Below are 18,203 nucleotides of genomic sequence, written 5' to 3'. Positions count from 1 at the left end.
CTGTAAAAATTTAATATGATTTTTTTAAAAAGCAAATTACATAAAAAAAATTTTTCATTATAATTATAAAAATTTTAATTCGAATTTAATTGTTGATTTTTATCCTAAAGATACTTTTTCCCTTCAAGATTTCATTTAAGCTTTTAATTATTTAGTTAACAAACAGGTGAATGTAAATTATACGAAATAGCAAGTAAATATTTTCCACGGAAGTACACTCACTTTTGTTAAAATAAAACAAACATCAATTTGTCGTAAATGTTTGTCGACACTGAGTAAATGTTAAAATGTTGATGTAAGTAAGGAGATGATAAACATGCTGAGAAAACTTGCACCCAGAGAAATAACTGTATCATAATCTAGTTAAACAGTGATTATTCTTCATCTAGCGGTATGTAGTTTAATTAATATTTAATATTAAGGTATGTGAGTAATATAAATAAATGTTTTATTTAAAAGCAAATCAATTCAAGTTTGATGCGGGTATAAATTTAGCACAAAACTCAGTTCTATTGTGGAGAACTTGAATAAATTAACGAACCACGCGTTAGTAAATTGAGAGAAAATAATAGAGGTTGATATAGAGTCTGTTTGGTCTTATAAAGTCGAATTATTTTTTTTTTTAAGGGTTGAACAGCGAAAAACATTCAACTGATAAAAGCAACAGATTAGTCGGTAAATCGGCTTTGAGTAACTAGATGAAATTCCGATGAAAAGTCAATGGATATAAAACTTACAGTACTGCGATCAGAGTGGTTTTGTTCGATGAAAAAGAAATATTTAGTTTTTTAATTTTTTCATCCTCGTGAAAAAAATTATTTTTTATAAATAAAAAATATTTTTCTTATTCAAAAAAAAATTTTTTTTTCACTGCAATAAATAAAAATTAGTTTCATAATTAATTAACCTTAAAACAAGACTCAGATACATTCCTTGAAGGCTAAAAGAAATTATTTTTATTTTAAAATTAAATACTTCCGAATTAACTCTTTTCTAATGAGAAGATTCAGTGACCGTGCGCCACCTGTTGGATCTTTCTAGCACTACATTATAAAAAAAATCTATTTAAGCTTATTAAAAATTTTTTTTCACGAGTTCATATAATAATAATAATTTTAAATAAAAAATCTAAAGAGTAATTAACAATTAATTACCCATCATAAATATGATCGCACAATAAATTAAATTGAATGAGTTTAGTTGAATTTGAATAGCTCAAAGAGCGGGGCCCCTACTTAGAAAGCTCGTTAGAGATTAGATTATCATTCGTGAGCGCTTTGCAATTATTCCAGGTCAGTAAGCTATTTCAGAGAAAGTTTATTTGAGTGGTAACCGACGCAAGGGAAGACGAGGCTCCGGGAGACGAGGAGCTGAGGCTGTGGGTGGTCGGCTAACTGGTTAACTGGTTGAGCTCGCTGACTGCCTGAATAGCATATAAGGAGCTGGTCTTAGTGTCATTTACATAAAACCCATCCAGTACACACGTAACAGCCAGCATCTAGGAGCTAAGCAGGTACAGTACCTACTTGGGCTTTGATGTAATTCGGAATTCTAAGTTCCCTGTGCTCAATGCTCAGGAAGCCGAGGAAGAGGCCAAGTAATGTGATGTGATATGAGTTCTTAGAGCAAAGCCATTGCTGTTCCTTTGAGAAAATTAAATCCGGAGATGGTATGTTACGCTGCAGAGTGTAATCGCGAGGGTGGATTTATGCTAATGTTGATGTTAATGTTAATGCGCGGTAATTTATGGGGTGTCCTATAGATTGCCGCTTAAACAGTGGAGCATGTTCTAGTGTTGTGTACAAATAACCATTGTGACTACTTTACTCGAGTTCAGCTCTCGAATTATCATTGTACGGGTTGGTAGGTATGCTCGGTCTGCTTGACTTAACGGGCTGACGCGCACAATAACAGGTTGCGATCTGTCACTCCTTCCCACCAGCTCCAAACCCGGCCCGTGTTTATCTGACGACTTTAGATAAATCTTCGGCTATTAATCTATTTGTCCGCGCGTTATGCTGTGTGGGAATGGGGCTGATACGCTCCAGTTGTCAACTCGAACTTAATATTCAAGGGGCGACGAAACAAATGTTTATTTTCGGGGTAGATTTGTCATCCAAGCGGGGGAGTGTTATAGTTATTGTTACACATTCCTTTGAAAATTTTTGATCAAGTTATTTTATATTTTATTCCAAAGAATTTATTGACTGTTGATAAATTTACATATTTCGAATTATTTCATCATTTTTTTTTCTGTAAATAAAATTTTAATTGAAAGGTTTACAATTTCAAAACTTTGAACATTAATTGGGAATTTAATACGGATAAAATTTGACACCTAACTAATGGTAGGAATTTTCTACTTAAAAAATTAAAAATATCTCGAAAATTTAAGCCAGCACGAAGTAATAATTAATTTTGATTTTTTGTTTTATTTTTTAAATAATATATATACGAAAAAAAAATCAATAATTCATGATTGACACGCCACTGACACTTTTATTAAAACGACAGGTGACATATTTACCTTTTATTTAATAACGCAAGCTTCTGCTTCACTTAAAACTACCAACTTTTATTAAAAACGCTTCAATAGCCTTTTTTTTTTTTTTCATTTATACTTCAAAAGTTTATAGCGAAAAATTAATTTGGAAAAATTTGTTCACTTTTTTCCAATAGTCAATTAATTTTTCTGTCATCAATTTTAATTTCGCTTATAGTTTTGTCATTTATAATTTATATTAAAAATCGATCAAAGTATCAATAATATTAATAAATCGCTGTATTAGAGATGCATTTTTAAATTAAATAATTTATAGTTTCTAATTAGTTTTAAAATTTTAATAGAATTTTAATGTCAACATTTCATACTCGCGGAAAATTAAATATTCACGTTTCGTTAATTCTCATTGTCGTTTGGCAAAATTAGCCGTCAAAAAGTTATTTTATTTAATGAGATCTCGAGCTGTCATAAATTAAAATACAAAATTATTAAAAATGATAATAATAATTGAATTAAAGTCGATTAAAAATAAACAAAAGCAAAAATAAGTCTCTTTATAAATTATAAAGTGAAAAAAAAAATAATAAAGCTATTTAATTAATTAATTAATTGATTTATCAACCATTAATTAATAAAATTTGGTCGATATGATATGAGCGTAAATTAAAATTAATTAATAAATTTTCGCCGTACGGGTGATTATTAAATAATCCTGGTAATAATGATGTACTCTTTATACACTATAATATATACAAAATAGGAAATATATGTGACAAGTACTTACCACACGTATAAATTATTTTCAAATACGGTCGCGTGTCTGGTTTACACGAGTCGCCAAATGTGGTTCCATTTGCGGTTACAGAGCACTTTCTTTTTCCGTGACACAATTGAATTACTATTTCCGTTGCGTGTGGCGTTATGCATGCTGTGAAAATTAATTTTAATTATTTAACCATCGCCACACCAACACATGTAATATTTAATATGTAACATGCATATTCATATGTTTGCTTAGTAAACTGTTGCTTGTAATGCGACAAATAAATATATATGTATAATAATATTTTGTATAAATAAGAAAATAATAACAATAATCCAAACTAATATCTTACTTTCTTCTTTGACTCCGTGGGGCTGAGGACACTGCAAGGATTCGTACTCAGTTCTTCCGAAGGATGCGCTCAGAATCGCTACACGTTTACCCGGGTAGCATACTAAATTAACTGCATCATGTTCGCATGAAATTTTACTCCGAAATTCATCTAATAAATATTTATTATTTTGTTATTATTCATTAGTTTCTTTTATATGGAGATTGTGGAAATCCAATTTCACTTTTTTTTATAAATAAATATTCGAGTTAAAGGTATTGGATGCTTCTCAAAAATCAAATAAATATTTTTATTTTATAAGTAAAAAATTTTTTTTTAATTAAATTTTTATTTAAAAAATTTACTGTCAAAATTTTATGGTAGGTAATTTTTTGAATTTAATTTTTGGAATAGATTTAAAAAATCTGGGAAGGTAAAATCCCCAATTATTGATAATATTAGAGACAAAATTATGATTTGAATTTTTTTTACCAATCAAATATCAAAACTTATTAATATTACTTCAATTTTTTAATCAATTAGAATTTAATAAAAATTTGTACGATAGTTATTCTTATTACAGATAATTAAATGTATTTAAAAATAATTTAAGGTGCCAATATTTAGACCCCTGTTGATAATTGAGGCTTTAACTTTGTCGGCATTTAAAAAAATATTTTTAACAACCATTGAAAGGAATAAAGTAATTTTTTTTTTAGTTATTTAAAAAAAAACTTACACGGACGACACTTGTAAGCAACCTCTGTATATTTTGGCAAGTGTGGACATCGATCATACTGAAAATTTTTGGGGTTGGTATTGAATTTACAACTCCTCTTCTTCTGGCAAATTTCCACGACATTCTGCAACAGTGAATACTATCGGGTCATTAAAGCAACCCGTTCTCTGCTAAAAGCTATTTTTGTTATTAATTACCAAGTCTGTAGGATGTAACAAGAAAAAAATCTAATGAACTAAAATTTATTATCACCATTATTGTTATTTTATATTGAATTTTATCAAATCTAAATTTATGGGTGAACAGCGAAAGGCGAACAAAAAAGTTTTGTTGAAAAGTTTCAATGGAATAAAGTTTAATTTTTGTTTGAGATTAATACTAAAAACCAGTCGCATTGAGTGGTGAGTATTGGAATATATTGAATAATTTTAACTAGAGTTTTCTCATTTTTTTTAGTAATTTAAATCTATTGAGGTGCCCCGTAGCGGTCCCGAGTTCTCGGGAAATTCATTTCCATTTCATATTGGAGCTAAAGAAATTGCTCGAACCATTCACCAGTCGTGTTTATGTATCATCGTATTAGTATGCAATTGAAATTTATTTACCCTACAAATATAAATGTATATTTACACAAATGTATTTTCAATACTTGGTACATAATCACAGAATATATACGCGGCTAAAAAAAGTTTTTAATTCACAACAAAGTAATTCTTTACTGCAAGGACCAACCAAGTTTTGTATAGAGAGACAATATTCACAGAAGGATGAAATTATTTTTTATGCTCGGTAATTATTTTAATTATTTTAAAGAAATTGAAATTATTTATCACAAAAAATATTTTCTTTTTTTTTGCCTCGGAATATTAAAATGAAGTTTTGTCATCTCATATTTATTTAAAAGAATTATTTACTAGAACAGCGTTGGATGTTGTTCTGTTCTCATATTCATATCCTGTTAATTTTAATTATCTACGTCACTTGTTTATTATTTTTCATTTATTACTCCAGTCAGTGCATAGTTATATATAACTATGAGTATTTACAATTTTTAGCTGATGAAAATATTTAAAAAATTTCTCCTATCCTTCACGTCTTACTTGTCTGCTAATAACGCGCAATTGAATATTTTTTACAGCTCGGAATGTCCGAGAATAAGTTTAAATATAAATATGTATAGGGTAATTACAGACATGGCTATTTATTAAAGCTTAATTCACATATAAACAGAAATAAAGGTCAACTTTAATGTCAGTGTTTCTACTTAGTTGGTCAGTAAATTTCTGTTCACAGATATAATTGCAATAAGTTTAAATTAGTTAACTAATTGGCTTAATTACTAGAAAAGTAATTAAAAATAAAACAAGACTAATTTGTCACTTAATGATTTTTCTCGGTACAGAAATTGTTGTCTCTCTAATTATAAAAATTAGATTTAAAAAAACAAAAATTTGTCTTTTTAGTAAAAATAAATTAATGTAATAGTAAATAAATAAATAAAGATCAGAGATCAAATAACGTTTGGCAGAGATAACTTTTTTGAGAATTTTGGTGGGATTAAAGAAGCTTTGAGGTTTAAAATTTTGGTTTCTCAGTGGCGTTTGAATTTATCCGGGCCTTTAGTCGGTGTATTTATTTACCAAGCAAAGGGATAAGGGGTGAACAAGTGTATATTAAGCAAAAGAAGATAATTTAAGTTTTTCTAGGTCGCTTGAGAGATTCCCTCAGTGAGAACTACTATAACTACGATTTTGGTGACGTTAGGCAAAGCTTAAAGCGCGACCGAAAGGAAAACACTTGGCACATTCTGAAAATCTCTCTTCTCTCATCGTTTAAATGTCTCTTCCCATTCGCGAATGGTAACTGACCCGAAAAATGTTCGTTAATTCAGCTCACGAGCGAGAAAAGATAAAAGCTCGTTCAAATGTCTTCAGATAGATGTCGAATAATAAAAATAAAAAATAAAAAATAATAATAATAATAATAATAATAATAAATAGAAATAAAGAACAATTGTCTTTTTCAAATTATTATTTTGAAGAATATAGGTTGTTTTTAACGACGGCTTTGTGGTATCTTATGTGATTAAAAAAGTAAACCGAGAAAAAGAGTCTTTACTGAATAAGGGGTAAAAATGTGAAAAGTAGAACGTGCTCAAAGGAATTCGATTAACCTGTTTACATACCTGGAGCTCGTGGGTGAGGAGACATGTCTCATTAACTAATGTACTAGAACTACTTGAAGCGGAAGAAGGATGCAATTTATCGGAGATGCATTTTTCCGTGGCGTCGTTGACTCTACCGTAACGCGCAAAAGTAATTGAGATGGTGGTACCCGGCGGACACCGCAAAGACATCGTTTCCTCGTCACAGGCAGCTCGTTGGTACGTTTTTAGAGTTCCTGATAACAAACCTGCAACATAATAATTTTCATTTTCATTATCATGACCCTCTATATTTATTTATCATCTCTGTTATTTATGTTCTTCTTTTTTACATCGTTAGTAAAATTATTCTTTTTTATTTTTCTGGTTAATTATTTCTGATTATATCTAAGTTGACCTGTAGAGCGAATTTTCGATCATTAGAGCTCAGGATAAGCGGATTAATTGTCAGAGGATACCAAATTTTTAATGAGAGGATTTTTCGGTATCTTTTCAAAAAGTAAACTGTTATGTTTTGGTATTAACTTTTTTTTTCTTCAATAACGATCTTTTTTTTTTGTAAATAATTAGAGATAGCGTTGCACGATGAGAAGCTTATTCGGAGGAATATTGTTTTAAAAAAAAAAATTTTTTTTAATGTAATGAAGCCGCTTTGATTCAATAGCAATTTTTTTAATTAAATAATAGGGAGCTCTTTTCGTTTTTATTAAGCCGCTTTTGGTGAAATTGAGATAAGTGGACAAGTAATTTATTTTATTGACAAATATTGATGTAACAAAACCTTTTTACACTGAAAATAAAATTTTTTTTTTTTTTTTATTGGAACTCATGAGAGGTATAATTATCAAAGATAATTATTTAGCAAATTATTAGGATAAGTTTCATGTGTATTTACCTGAGAACCAAATTGCTATACCTCTATTGCATATTCAAGACAAATTTCACCTCACATTTCGATAATTAAGCTCAGAAATAATTTTACTAAGTAAATTTTACCTTAATTAAGAATTTTATACGTTAGTGAATAAATAGTGTGTGTAATTACATTTATAATAATCAAAAAAAATAAACTAGTATTCAAAAAGCTTTAATAATTATTATTTTTTAGGAAAATATTCTAAAAAAAAATAATCGGAAGCTTCTACCGTGAAAACTTTTAGTCAATAAAAAAATTAAAAATAATTTATTGATTTATTTTTTTATTAAATTTTTTTTTTAAGTTGATTTATTTTATTAAAAAAAAAAAATTATTTCTACAACTTTTTCATTCATTTTTTTACTCTCTATTCAATTAAATAATGAAAACAACATTTGCGATGAATAAAAACGAAAAAATGTCTTCTCATCGTTATTTTTAATAATAAAGAAAAAATAAGCTTAACAATTTAACGAAAGAATCTTAAGCATTTTGATAACTTAACAAAAAAGTTTAATAATGACATAGCATTGGTCCTCTCGAACTCAATCTCATATCAAGGAGATCAATAATATAATGATACGAAATATTATTGTTTTTATCATCTTAGAAGTTTCCTTATAGAATGTGTTCGTAAAAATCTTACCCAGCAAATTTAAAAGATCCGTTGTTAAAAAAATTCCATCGTTATAATTTTATTGTCATGTCTTTCTTTATCATGAGCTTGTCTTTTTATTCCATTTTTCATCATAATAAGATTGAAAAAATATTCTGTAAAGTCGGTGAAATAATTGATCATTAAAAAAAGTGTGTACATGTTATGTATTAAAGGAATCAAGTACATGTCTGACAGACATTTATTTTAATAAGAACCGACGTATTATCCTCGAGTTATTTTACCTGTAATGAATAATTTCGAGGGCACTTTAGAGCTCACTGGAAAAAAAATCACAATCTCGAGTGATGCTAAAATACCGTGAGAACTCGGAACTGCAGAAGCAAGTTATATTTGAACCTCCGTTATTTGTTACCTTCGCATAAATCACGATTACTGCTGCATCGCAACAATCCATTGTATTTGATATTTTATATTTATTAGGTAAATAAAAATGAGGAGAAAAATGAAAAAAATTATTTAATGATAGATTACAGAGACGATGGGTTCGCCAAAGGCAAATATATATTAAACAATAATGCGCTTGAGGTAATTATTCATTGGATTTACTCGTAATAATAATCGACTATTGTTATCATCCGGTTTAATTTGTCTGCCGACAAATCCTGACTAGTGAGCTCGGTGTGATATGGTGTTTTGTAAATAAGCATTTTTTTTATCTCTTGTTTTAATTATTTGAATTTTTTTTTTTTACTGATTGTATTGTTGGGACTCAATTCATTATTTATTCGCAAGGATAAAATAGAGTTTGGGTAATTATTTGCTAATTAAATATTGTGTAATTCTAATGCAGTATGTTGTGTGCAATAACATCATATAATTTTATAATTAATAATAATATTTAATTAATAATAATCAAACAAGTAGAGAAAAAAATTTAGTTTGTTTAAAAAAATTTTAATATACTAAAAAAAAATTATTTTGTCTATTAAAATTTATTAAATAATAAACAAATTAGAAAAAATTTTTTTTCAAGGATTTTTTAAATTAAATTAAGATTTTGAAGTTCTTCAAATTTTTTTTTTGGATCAAGAATTTTATTTTTTTGAATGAAGTGAATTTTTTTAGGGTGCTAGACGGACTTCTTACACCTTCTAGCACAAATAGAATTTAGCATATAAACTAAAGTAATTTATTAGTACTAATTAAATTGGGTGATACCTGATACAAGTTTATAAATGCGTCATAAGTTATAACTCGACTTCGGAGACCATGAAGTATCTATAAGTTCTGGGTACGATTTAATTAGTGACTGTAGAAGTTGTTTTGTAGATTTTTCCTTTGATTTCAAAATTTTTGATGAATGTAAATAATTTTTTTTTTTTTTTTGTTAAAAATTCAGCAATTAAAAAATAACTAAAAATTGTAAGGCAATTAATTTAGCAATCAGTAATTAGAGTTAAAAATTTACTAAATAAATTCCAGCAGTGGAAACTTGCGGAAATTACACATGTAAATTATTTATTTGAAAGTAGTTCAATTTTAAAAATAAAATTCTTAGCGGTTGTAGTTCCGCCGTTTTAATTCCGCGCTCATTAAACTAACTTGAATGATGAATACTGTGGAAAGAATTTTATTTTATTTAGAAGGGCTGAAATAATCGGCGGTTGAGTGGAATTTCTCGAGACCCGAAACTCTATTGAAAAAATAACGAGTCCGAGGATGAATAATTCGAGGCACTTAAATGCAGTTCGGAAGTTTTAGCTGTAAAATTTGGTGTAACTCAGCAATTTGCCGTGATTTATATCTCTGTATTTATTTTCTCGGCATGACTCCGCTTCCTTTCCAAATTTTTATTTCAGCCCATAAAAAGTTTATCCTTAAAAGTTTAAATTTCAGATACATTGACAAGATTCATCACCATCAGAAATGGCGAAATAGGGCATCCGATTAATTTATTTTAAAAATTTTTCATTAATAGCCTTTCTGTGTACTTCACATATCAACAAATTTAGTCTTGTCACAAAAAACTAATAAAATTTTTTCATCCTGCAATTTACGACTTGCAAACAGACGATTTTATTTTTGCAAGGCTATATTTGATCTTCTTCCACAAACAAGCTTTGTTTAAATAATCTCCAAATTAATGTAGATTTTTTTCCACCATGTGTTTTAATTTTAACACGATTTTGTTATTTTATTGCAAATAAAACAGCTACTGGTAGTTTAATTAAATGCATTATTGCACTGAAATTAAGTTGATGCTAAAATAGTGAGTCATTTCGAATTTAGTTCCACAAATCTAAGAAAAATATAAAATTACTTCCGACAGTAATTTCTAACAGCTGATACTTTGGTCTCAGTAAAAAGAAAAATCACTAGATACTTTAAATATCTATAATATACTAGTTTGTTCTGCAGCGTAATATCTGTTTTTTCGTAATAAATTTTCATCCAACATTAATTTAGGTTAAAACACAATTTCAAGATAAAAATATGCTAAGCACTTATACATTAAATTTTTATTTAAGAAAATTCTTAAAGCATTTATTTAAAAAAAAAAAACATTTCTTGCAGTAAAAAAAATATTTTTACGAGTTTTATCGTCTTAAATTAAGGCAAAAACTTCTTAAATCAAGTAAAATTGACTTAAGCTAGACAATTTTTTTATTTAAGAGTTTTTTCCTTGAATCAAGTCAATTTTTTTTTTACAAAATAAAAATAAATTTAATTCAAAGTTTTTTAAATACACGAATCTATTTATCTTTAACTATCTCCATGAATTGAAAAAATAGAATTATCTTTAAATATTAATAAAACTATAAAAATCCAGGCCATTACCCCGAACGACTCCCAGGAGCCGGGGCGTCTCCAGACGGCTCTAAAGCTCTTTTAAAAAAAGACGAACCTACTAAATAAAACCTGTGCCCAAATAGCTCCTACGCTGCACTATCTCCAATAATAATAACAACAATAAGTGTAATTCAAAAAGCAATTCCCGACGCTCATCCACCTTGGCTGTCATCAGTATTGAATATTGATCTCGTGTGAAAAAAAAATCAATATTCCATAAATACTGAGCTCAATTCCGTAATATCAAAGTCTGGCGGGATCCGTGAGTGGTTCTACACGTTTCTCCACTAAAATACATAGATCTACTTGACTGAAAAAGGGAGATGTAGATATAGATGTAGATCTACTATGCAGAAGCAAAGTAGTGAGAAAGATCCGATCAATGTTCGTTTGTGCCGGAACAGAACGAAAACCGGAAGACGTGCTGAGGCTCGACCTCCTTTACGACAGACGAGAATACTATCTTATATCCTCGTGCTTTATTCTGAAAAGTTGTCTTCTCCTCCTGCTCATCCTTTTCCTTCTTCTTCTTCTTCTTCCTCCTGGTCTCCTTTTGCCAATTCTCTAACTTGTTCCTGGATTCTCAAAGTTGGACAACTAAAATCTGGATCTGATGCCAAGTTTTCCGTCTACGTCTCACCAGTTCCTCATATTCCTCCTGAACCATACCATACCATACCTAATTCTTTCTTTCGAACACAGTAATAGTCATATAGCGATAGACTCTAGCTCCTTTTATCGGTTTTTAGCTTCTCACATACTTTTAATATCCACTATTCCCATTAAATTCAAATACTCGGAACTATCTTCAGAACTCTCCTCTTGTGTTCTTCAAAACTCCTCGAAAACGTTTTATCGTTTAATCCAGGAGCTCCTTGCTCTGTACCGAATCGAGACAAACATCTGATTCAACAGCAATAAGCTTTCATACAAGATAATAAAATAAAAAGTAAATTAGACGCTCGACTACGGATTTAATAACGGAAAAAAAATAAAAGGATGAAAAGAATCGCACATAATAGCAACAATAAGTCTGTTAGAGCTTCTTGGAAAATTATCTGTTTTCAGTTCCAGGTTCCGGAGCTTGTATACCCGCAAGCGCTCCACAGTACACATTCGAGTGAATTCTATTTGAAACAATAAGATAAACCCTAGTAATTAATCCGCGAGTAATCCGAGATTTAATGGCATTACGATTAATCACAAGCTTTTTTACGCTAACCTCAGTCTTTGATAATAATAATTAATATTGAATTCACTCGATTTGCCTGACTTTGTCTCCGTACTCGTAGTAAATACTTGTATTAACTTTTGAGCTATTAATTAGCGACATGCGAGCCGTATGTCATACATTCTACGCAGTTAACCATTATATATGTTTATAAGTCTGTATATATGGAGAGATCGAGAGATATAACTCGGGAGTAGAGTATAAGCCGGATTAGTGTGCCCGGATTCTCGCATTACTTATGTTATCACGATGTCATTATGTTACATTAAAAACTATCGGTTATAAGATTTATCTCCAGTATTTATGATACCTGATTTCGCAGTACGGCCTTTCGAGGCTGTTTTCCGTGATAAGCTTTCTTTTTCGCTGGAGGGAACATTGTTTGACGCGGCAAATGGCCCGGCACAAATCTTTAGCGGAAGATTACTTGTTAATTTTTTTTTAGGGCCAATTTTTGGATTTTTGAGCTCTCAAACTTTTTTTTTTTTTTTTTTTTTGTTTATTGAAGATGATGAAGATTGACTGTGAAAGATCAATTGCTACATGATAAAAAAATTTTAAAGTATAATTCATTTGAATCAAGAATAATTTGCAAGTTCCAACTTTTTATATTAATATTTTTGGTTAAAGATTTTTTATTTAAATCGAATTAAATTTTTTTTTATTTATTCAGTTGTAACTTTCTTAAAGTTTGAGGTTTTTTTTTTTTATTATTTGAGGTAATAATATGGAAATTTGAGCTAGTGAACATCAAATGGTTCTGAAAGACTAGAAATTTTTAGTACAATTAACCCCGTTGAAAGTTTGATGTTCTGTTGGCGAGTTGCTTTTTAAAATATCGATTTACATCGTGTATTTAACTTCATGAATAACGTATATATACTTTTGCGTCGCTTTTTGGACTAAAAATTAAATTAAAGTTACTTTGTAACAATAAAACTAACAAAAGAATTTTTTTTAATAAAACTATGTTCATTTTTAACGATTTTTTTGGCTTATTCAAATTTGCTTTAGAAAAAAAAAATTTACACAGAATTCATAAAAAAAAAAAAAAAAATTGTTTGCTATCATAAAATAAAAATGAAAAAAAAAACTAGAAACTTTGCAATTACTGTGTTTTGAAATGTTACAGGACAAGTTCATAAAAAATAGTTATTTGCAAGAAAAATTGACATTAAATCATTGAGATAAAATTTATAATAAATAAAGAACTATCTGATATTTTTTCGAAGTTTACGAAAAAAATTTACGACATTTACTAGCAAGAAAATAAATTTGTCGGCGGTTATCTAAAATTGGCGACTTTTGAAAAATTGTAGCTTTCAAGCTTTAGATTATTAAAGAGTAGTTTTATTTTAAAGTATTACGAACGAGAATAGATAATTATTTCAAAGACAGCGTTAAATTTTTTTCGCTGGAATTTCTTTTTCTAATTACAAGACTTGATTTCATTTAAAAGAAATAGCCGTGCTGATAAAAGTAAAATTTTTTCTTTGATTGTAGAGAAAATAAAACTATCAAAGGCATTGTCGCTGAAATAGTGTCCGTTTATTGGACTTGAAACGCTTTTGATGTTTAAATTTGAACAATGGCATTCGCTTTAATAGGAAAATTAATCGTTAAATTAAAGAAGGTTACTTTTAATTTATGTCCCGTTGATTTGATTCTGCAGTATTTATTGTTATTGCTGCTGTCAATGCGCTGTTTTTTTATAAACTAACCATTTGCCATTTCTTTTGTGATTTAAATACAATCCTTATAGTTTAAATAAATGCTTTTCTCCATAAAGTATATTCAGAAGTCTCGAGTGGAAGACAAACTTTGTTGCCTCGCCTAGACCGTTTGACTCAGCTACGAATATAAATCACAAAAATTTCCGACTTGCTGCTTCTTATTCGTTATTCCAACAAAGTATATAAAAAGTATCGACCGTGTCCCCGATTAATTTCACTCCAATGCCTTTTAATAAATTATTTTCTTTCGGAACCTGATTAATATTTTATTTTAGCAAACGTTATTGACTGTTGTCAATAATTAATCATCGAAAGTTAACTTCCGATCGGAAAAGTCAAGGAAACTTCAATATAACTAGACCTTGAAACATTAAAGAAGAAAAATTAATGAGGAAAACTTCGTGAAAGGTTTTCAATTTCTAAATTATAATTTTATTTTTTATTTAGTGAATAATTTGTTGTTAACTTCAGAAAAACTTTGAACAAATCTAAAGAAGTATGTTTTGATTTATCATCATCAATAATTACATTTTGCCATTTTTTTTTATATTTTCTAGAAAATTTGCATGTCTATCATCATTTTATATTAAAAAAAAATTTTTAAAGTCAATTCAATTAAAAAAACCTGGACCAATAGCGTTTTAGAAGTGTGAGAAAAAAAATTTTTTTTTCTAGAAGTAAATACTTTAAACTTAACTCTCTAAAAAGGAGAAAATTTAGTGGCCGTGCGCCACCTATTAGATATTTTCAAAACTATCGATAAAAAAATTTATTTAGATTCATTAAGTCATTTCAGACTATTTTATTACGGATTATTATTTTTAGTATGGAAAGCTTTCTGAATTCGCCACTAGATGGCGAATTGGCGTGATTTTTCTCGCTATTGAATTTTTATTTCCAAAGATATTAAATATTCCAACTCACCCTTCCGTCAAACAGACTTCAAAGAAAAATACAAGATATTTTCGCCATTAAACAATATTACCAGACTATTATCACCCTTAAATAATTCAACGTGTACAGAGACGACAGCAAGTTTAAATCAGTAAAGTCTTAACCAAGTAAAGTGGCTTACCGTTCGGGTAACACCGAGTCTCGCCCGGTTACGGTGACTTTGTAGCACTACTCAACGTATACTAATAATAACATAAGTAGGTATAGGACCGTGGGGGAGCATATGGGCGTCCATACCTTCTATAAGCCAGCTGCGGTTGAATAGCTCCGAGTTTGGTGAAACAATTAAGCTCCAAATGGTTTATAAAACACTTAAATAACAGTGTATATGTATCTAGTGGCCAATTCAACGGAAGTCGGGGTAATAATTACCAGAGCAGGCCTGCCATCTCATAATCATCCTGAAGAATCACCTTAATTCAATTAACTAATTAAATAATCTCATATCGTTGGATTACTTCAACTTTATCGAGTCTCAATTAATTGTGAGTGATAAAATAGGGAAGATTTCTGACAGCCGTTCAATTGTCTCTCTGATAACAAAGACGTTGAACAAACGAGCAGTCATATCGGATCAATGGAGCTGGTAGCTGGCATTTTCTTGCTGCAGCCTCTTGTCTTAAAAATAAAACTTTTATTTTATTTCTCGACATTTCTTCCTCTACTTCTCAGCCGTGACTCAACTCAAGTAGCAAACTAGAGACTGGCTAAGCGATCGCTTCTCCAGGGGCAGATGTTTCACGTGCTACAAACACACGATACTTTTAGTCGCTGTTTTTTGTATATCTGTGTAGATATTTATAAATATCTTTTTAAACTTACCAATTGCCTACTCTAAATATAACTTTTAAGTTATTTCTGACTTGTTTTTTAGTTAACAGTCCACTTTTTTTCGGCACACATTTCTCGATCCTCCGGGAAACGCTTCAAAAACTTAGATTAACTGTTTAAATAATATCTCTTAAGACTTTGTACTTGTACTTGGACTTTTATTCTTAACTTCAGAATTTTATTTAGCTTCACTGTACTTGTTGGAAGATTATTTATTTTCTTCGCATAAAAGCTGCTGGGATTTTTTTTTTAACTCAGTTTAAACAGAAAAAAGCTTCAAGCTGCCTCGGAAAAATGAAAACCGATTTACTATATTTTATTTTAGATACATTTTATACGGTATATTGTTGCTTTATTATCTTCCGGTTGACAGTATTGTGGGTTCGAGCCCCGACTCACTTATTCACAGAATAGTTACTTATTTTTAAGGCGCTTATATTACGAGGTGTACGTGATCTTTCGGCCCGGAAAAGAGAATTACATACTTAACTTTGCCGGTGTTATTTTATGGCAACTGTTTAGTATTATGGAAGTTCAGTCGAGAATTATTTGTTTTGACTCTACTTCATTTAATATTATGATCAACATTTAAAGAAGATTCCAGCTGACTCGGAGAAAAACGTCAATATGTCACACGGAATTTCCGCGAGACTCCGCCACCGTGAAGTCATTAATTATGTGTGAGTTGACTTTTAGTCTCTGATACAAATTGTTTTGGTTTATTTACAACAAATTAACCATCACTTTTAAGTTAAATAAGTAAAAAAAAGTCTATTTTTTATTTTTCCGTCGGTGTTAAACTAAAATATTATTATAAGTTCAAGAGTGAGTCGGTATAAGACTTGTAAAACATCAATTTCTCGTAATAAAAAAACTTTTAATTACTATCCAGGATCGAAACTTCTTTTGTAAAACATTTTATTGAAAGTTAACAATAGATTTATTTTTTTAATCCAAGAATTTTTTTTTTTCTTACAAAAAAAAATTTTTCTACCAATGCAGCAAGGAAAATTTTCAAATGTAATTTAAAAATTATATAGTTTACTTTGCTAGTTTTTTAAAGAGGCGTTTGAAAAAATTAAAAAAAATGTCAGAGCTTACTGTAATCTTTAAATCTTTTTTTCCATCAAGAAAAATGTTTTTTACCGCCATTTTGGGTGCGATGCGGTTCAAGGGAAGAAACGTTACACCCTAATCTACGCAACATTGAAATTTATTTTTAGACGATGAATTGAGATTTTTAATACGATTTCGAATAGTAGATAGCAAGTCTATGATTTATATTTGTAAAACATCGATTTACGAAGAAATATGTTTACAATGAAAAGGAAATTTTGTTCTCAACAAATTTTTTTTTATTTTACTTATCTATAAAAAAAAAATTTATTTTCTTAGAAAAAATTAATTATTTTGAAGGATTTAATTGTCTTGAAGTTCAAGAATTTTTTTTCTTAAATCTTTTAAATTAATTTATTGTTTTTAGTGTCAAAAAAAATTTTTTTTTGGAAAATATTGCATAAGACTTGTACTTTTTTTTTTTTGGATTAATTTATTTTGCTTTTAAAGCTTAGCTCTAAGTAATTAATAACAATTTTATAAGAATTATTGAGATTGAGAAAAAAAAATGGATCTGTAGAGATTTAAATTTAATCAAAAGCATTTATCATCTTTTGACCGATTTACAATCACATAACACACAATGTGTATCTCGAAAAGGAAAAGCTGTATGTAAATAAATTTTCTTATATATTTATTCCAACAATTGATCTTCCTTTTAACAGTGCCACGGAATTATTTTTCCCCGCAATAAAAGATATTGATTTTAGCGACAATCTAAAGTACAAAAGACCGTAAACGTGAGTATACAATATAATAATGAAAAGTTGATTTTCTTTGCTCATCTACTCTAGTTGATTACATTCCAAGTTTACATTTACATTTACATTTACATTAGATTTACCCATTCGCGTAAATTTGTGGGTATTGAATTGGCGAACAAGGACGGCAAATAATCCATGGAAATTTTTAAAAGTAATCAATTTGATAAAATAAAAGTTTAAAGGTCACTGTAAATACAAACCGGGATTTATTCGAACAATAAATAAAAACATTAAAAAAAAAAATAAAAAAAAAGTTTTTACTGAGGATCACATATGGTCCAGTGAATTTTTTCACGTGGCAAACTAGGTAGTCGTGTAGTGCATATAACAGTACTCTCAGCAGGGAATCGAATTTTATAAAAGACAAAGTCTTATACCTTTAGTTTTTCTGATCGGTGTTTTATTTGTGTTGGAGTATCGGAGGGAGCATGTGTGTCGCCGTAGAGACACAGACACATGAATACCGTATGTTTACCAGGTGTATGCTAGTTGCATTTACAAATAGCGTTTTAAAATATTTCTTCTTAGTCGAAAAAGTTAAAACGTGATTTTGGATTGCATGTAAAAACATTCATGCGTAACTTTTAATGTTTACTCGGTAAATATACGTTCGCGGTTTTTTTTATTTACACTCGTTGGAAAATAACATATATTAGTTCGCTCAGTAGTGACGTTATATATATTTCATT

At 29.1% G+C, this 18,203-nt stretch overlaps 1 protein-coding gene across 2 annotated transcripts in view; it reads right to left on the bottom strand.

Annotated features, from left to right (window-relative positions):
* The window catches only part of LOC141527166 (uncharacterized), a 72,862-nt gene that overhangs the window by 14,443 nt on the left and 40,216 nt on the right, over nucleotides 1–18,203 (bottom strand). For both annotated transcript variants that reach the window (XM_074242492.1, XM_074242491.1), the window contains 4 exons: nucleotides 6,522–6,748; nucleotides 4,337–4,475; nucleotides 3,619–3,768; nucleotides 3,288–3,431 (listed from right to left, as the gene is read on the bottom strand). In XM_074242492.1, coding sequence (XP_074098593.1) covers nucleotides 3,288–3,431; nucleotides 3,619–3,768; nucleotides 4,337–4,475; nucleotides 6,522–6,748 — 660 coding nt within the window. The remainder of the gene's footprint in view (nucleotides 1–3,287; nucleotides 3,432–3,618; nucleotides 3,769–4,336; nucleotides 4,476–6,521; nucleotides 6,749–18,203) is intronic.

Source organism: Cotesia typhae, unplaced genomic scaffold (assembly GCF_013202065.1).
Source record: "Cotesia typhae breed Kobodo isofemale line unplaced genomic scaffold, CoteBio_Ctyphae contig_4, whole genome shotgun sequence".
Lineage (NCBI taxonomy): Eukaryota > Metazoa > Arthropoda > Insecta > Hymenoptera > Braconidae > Cotesia > Cotesia typhae.
The sequence above is the reverse complement of the archived record's forward strand: the minus strand, read 5'-3'. Positions and strand labels throughout refer to the sequence as shown.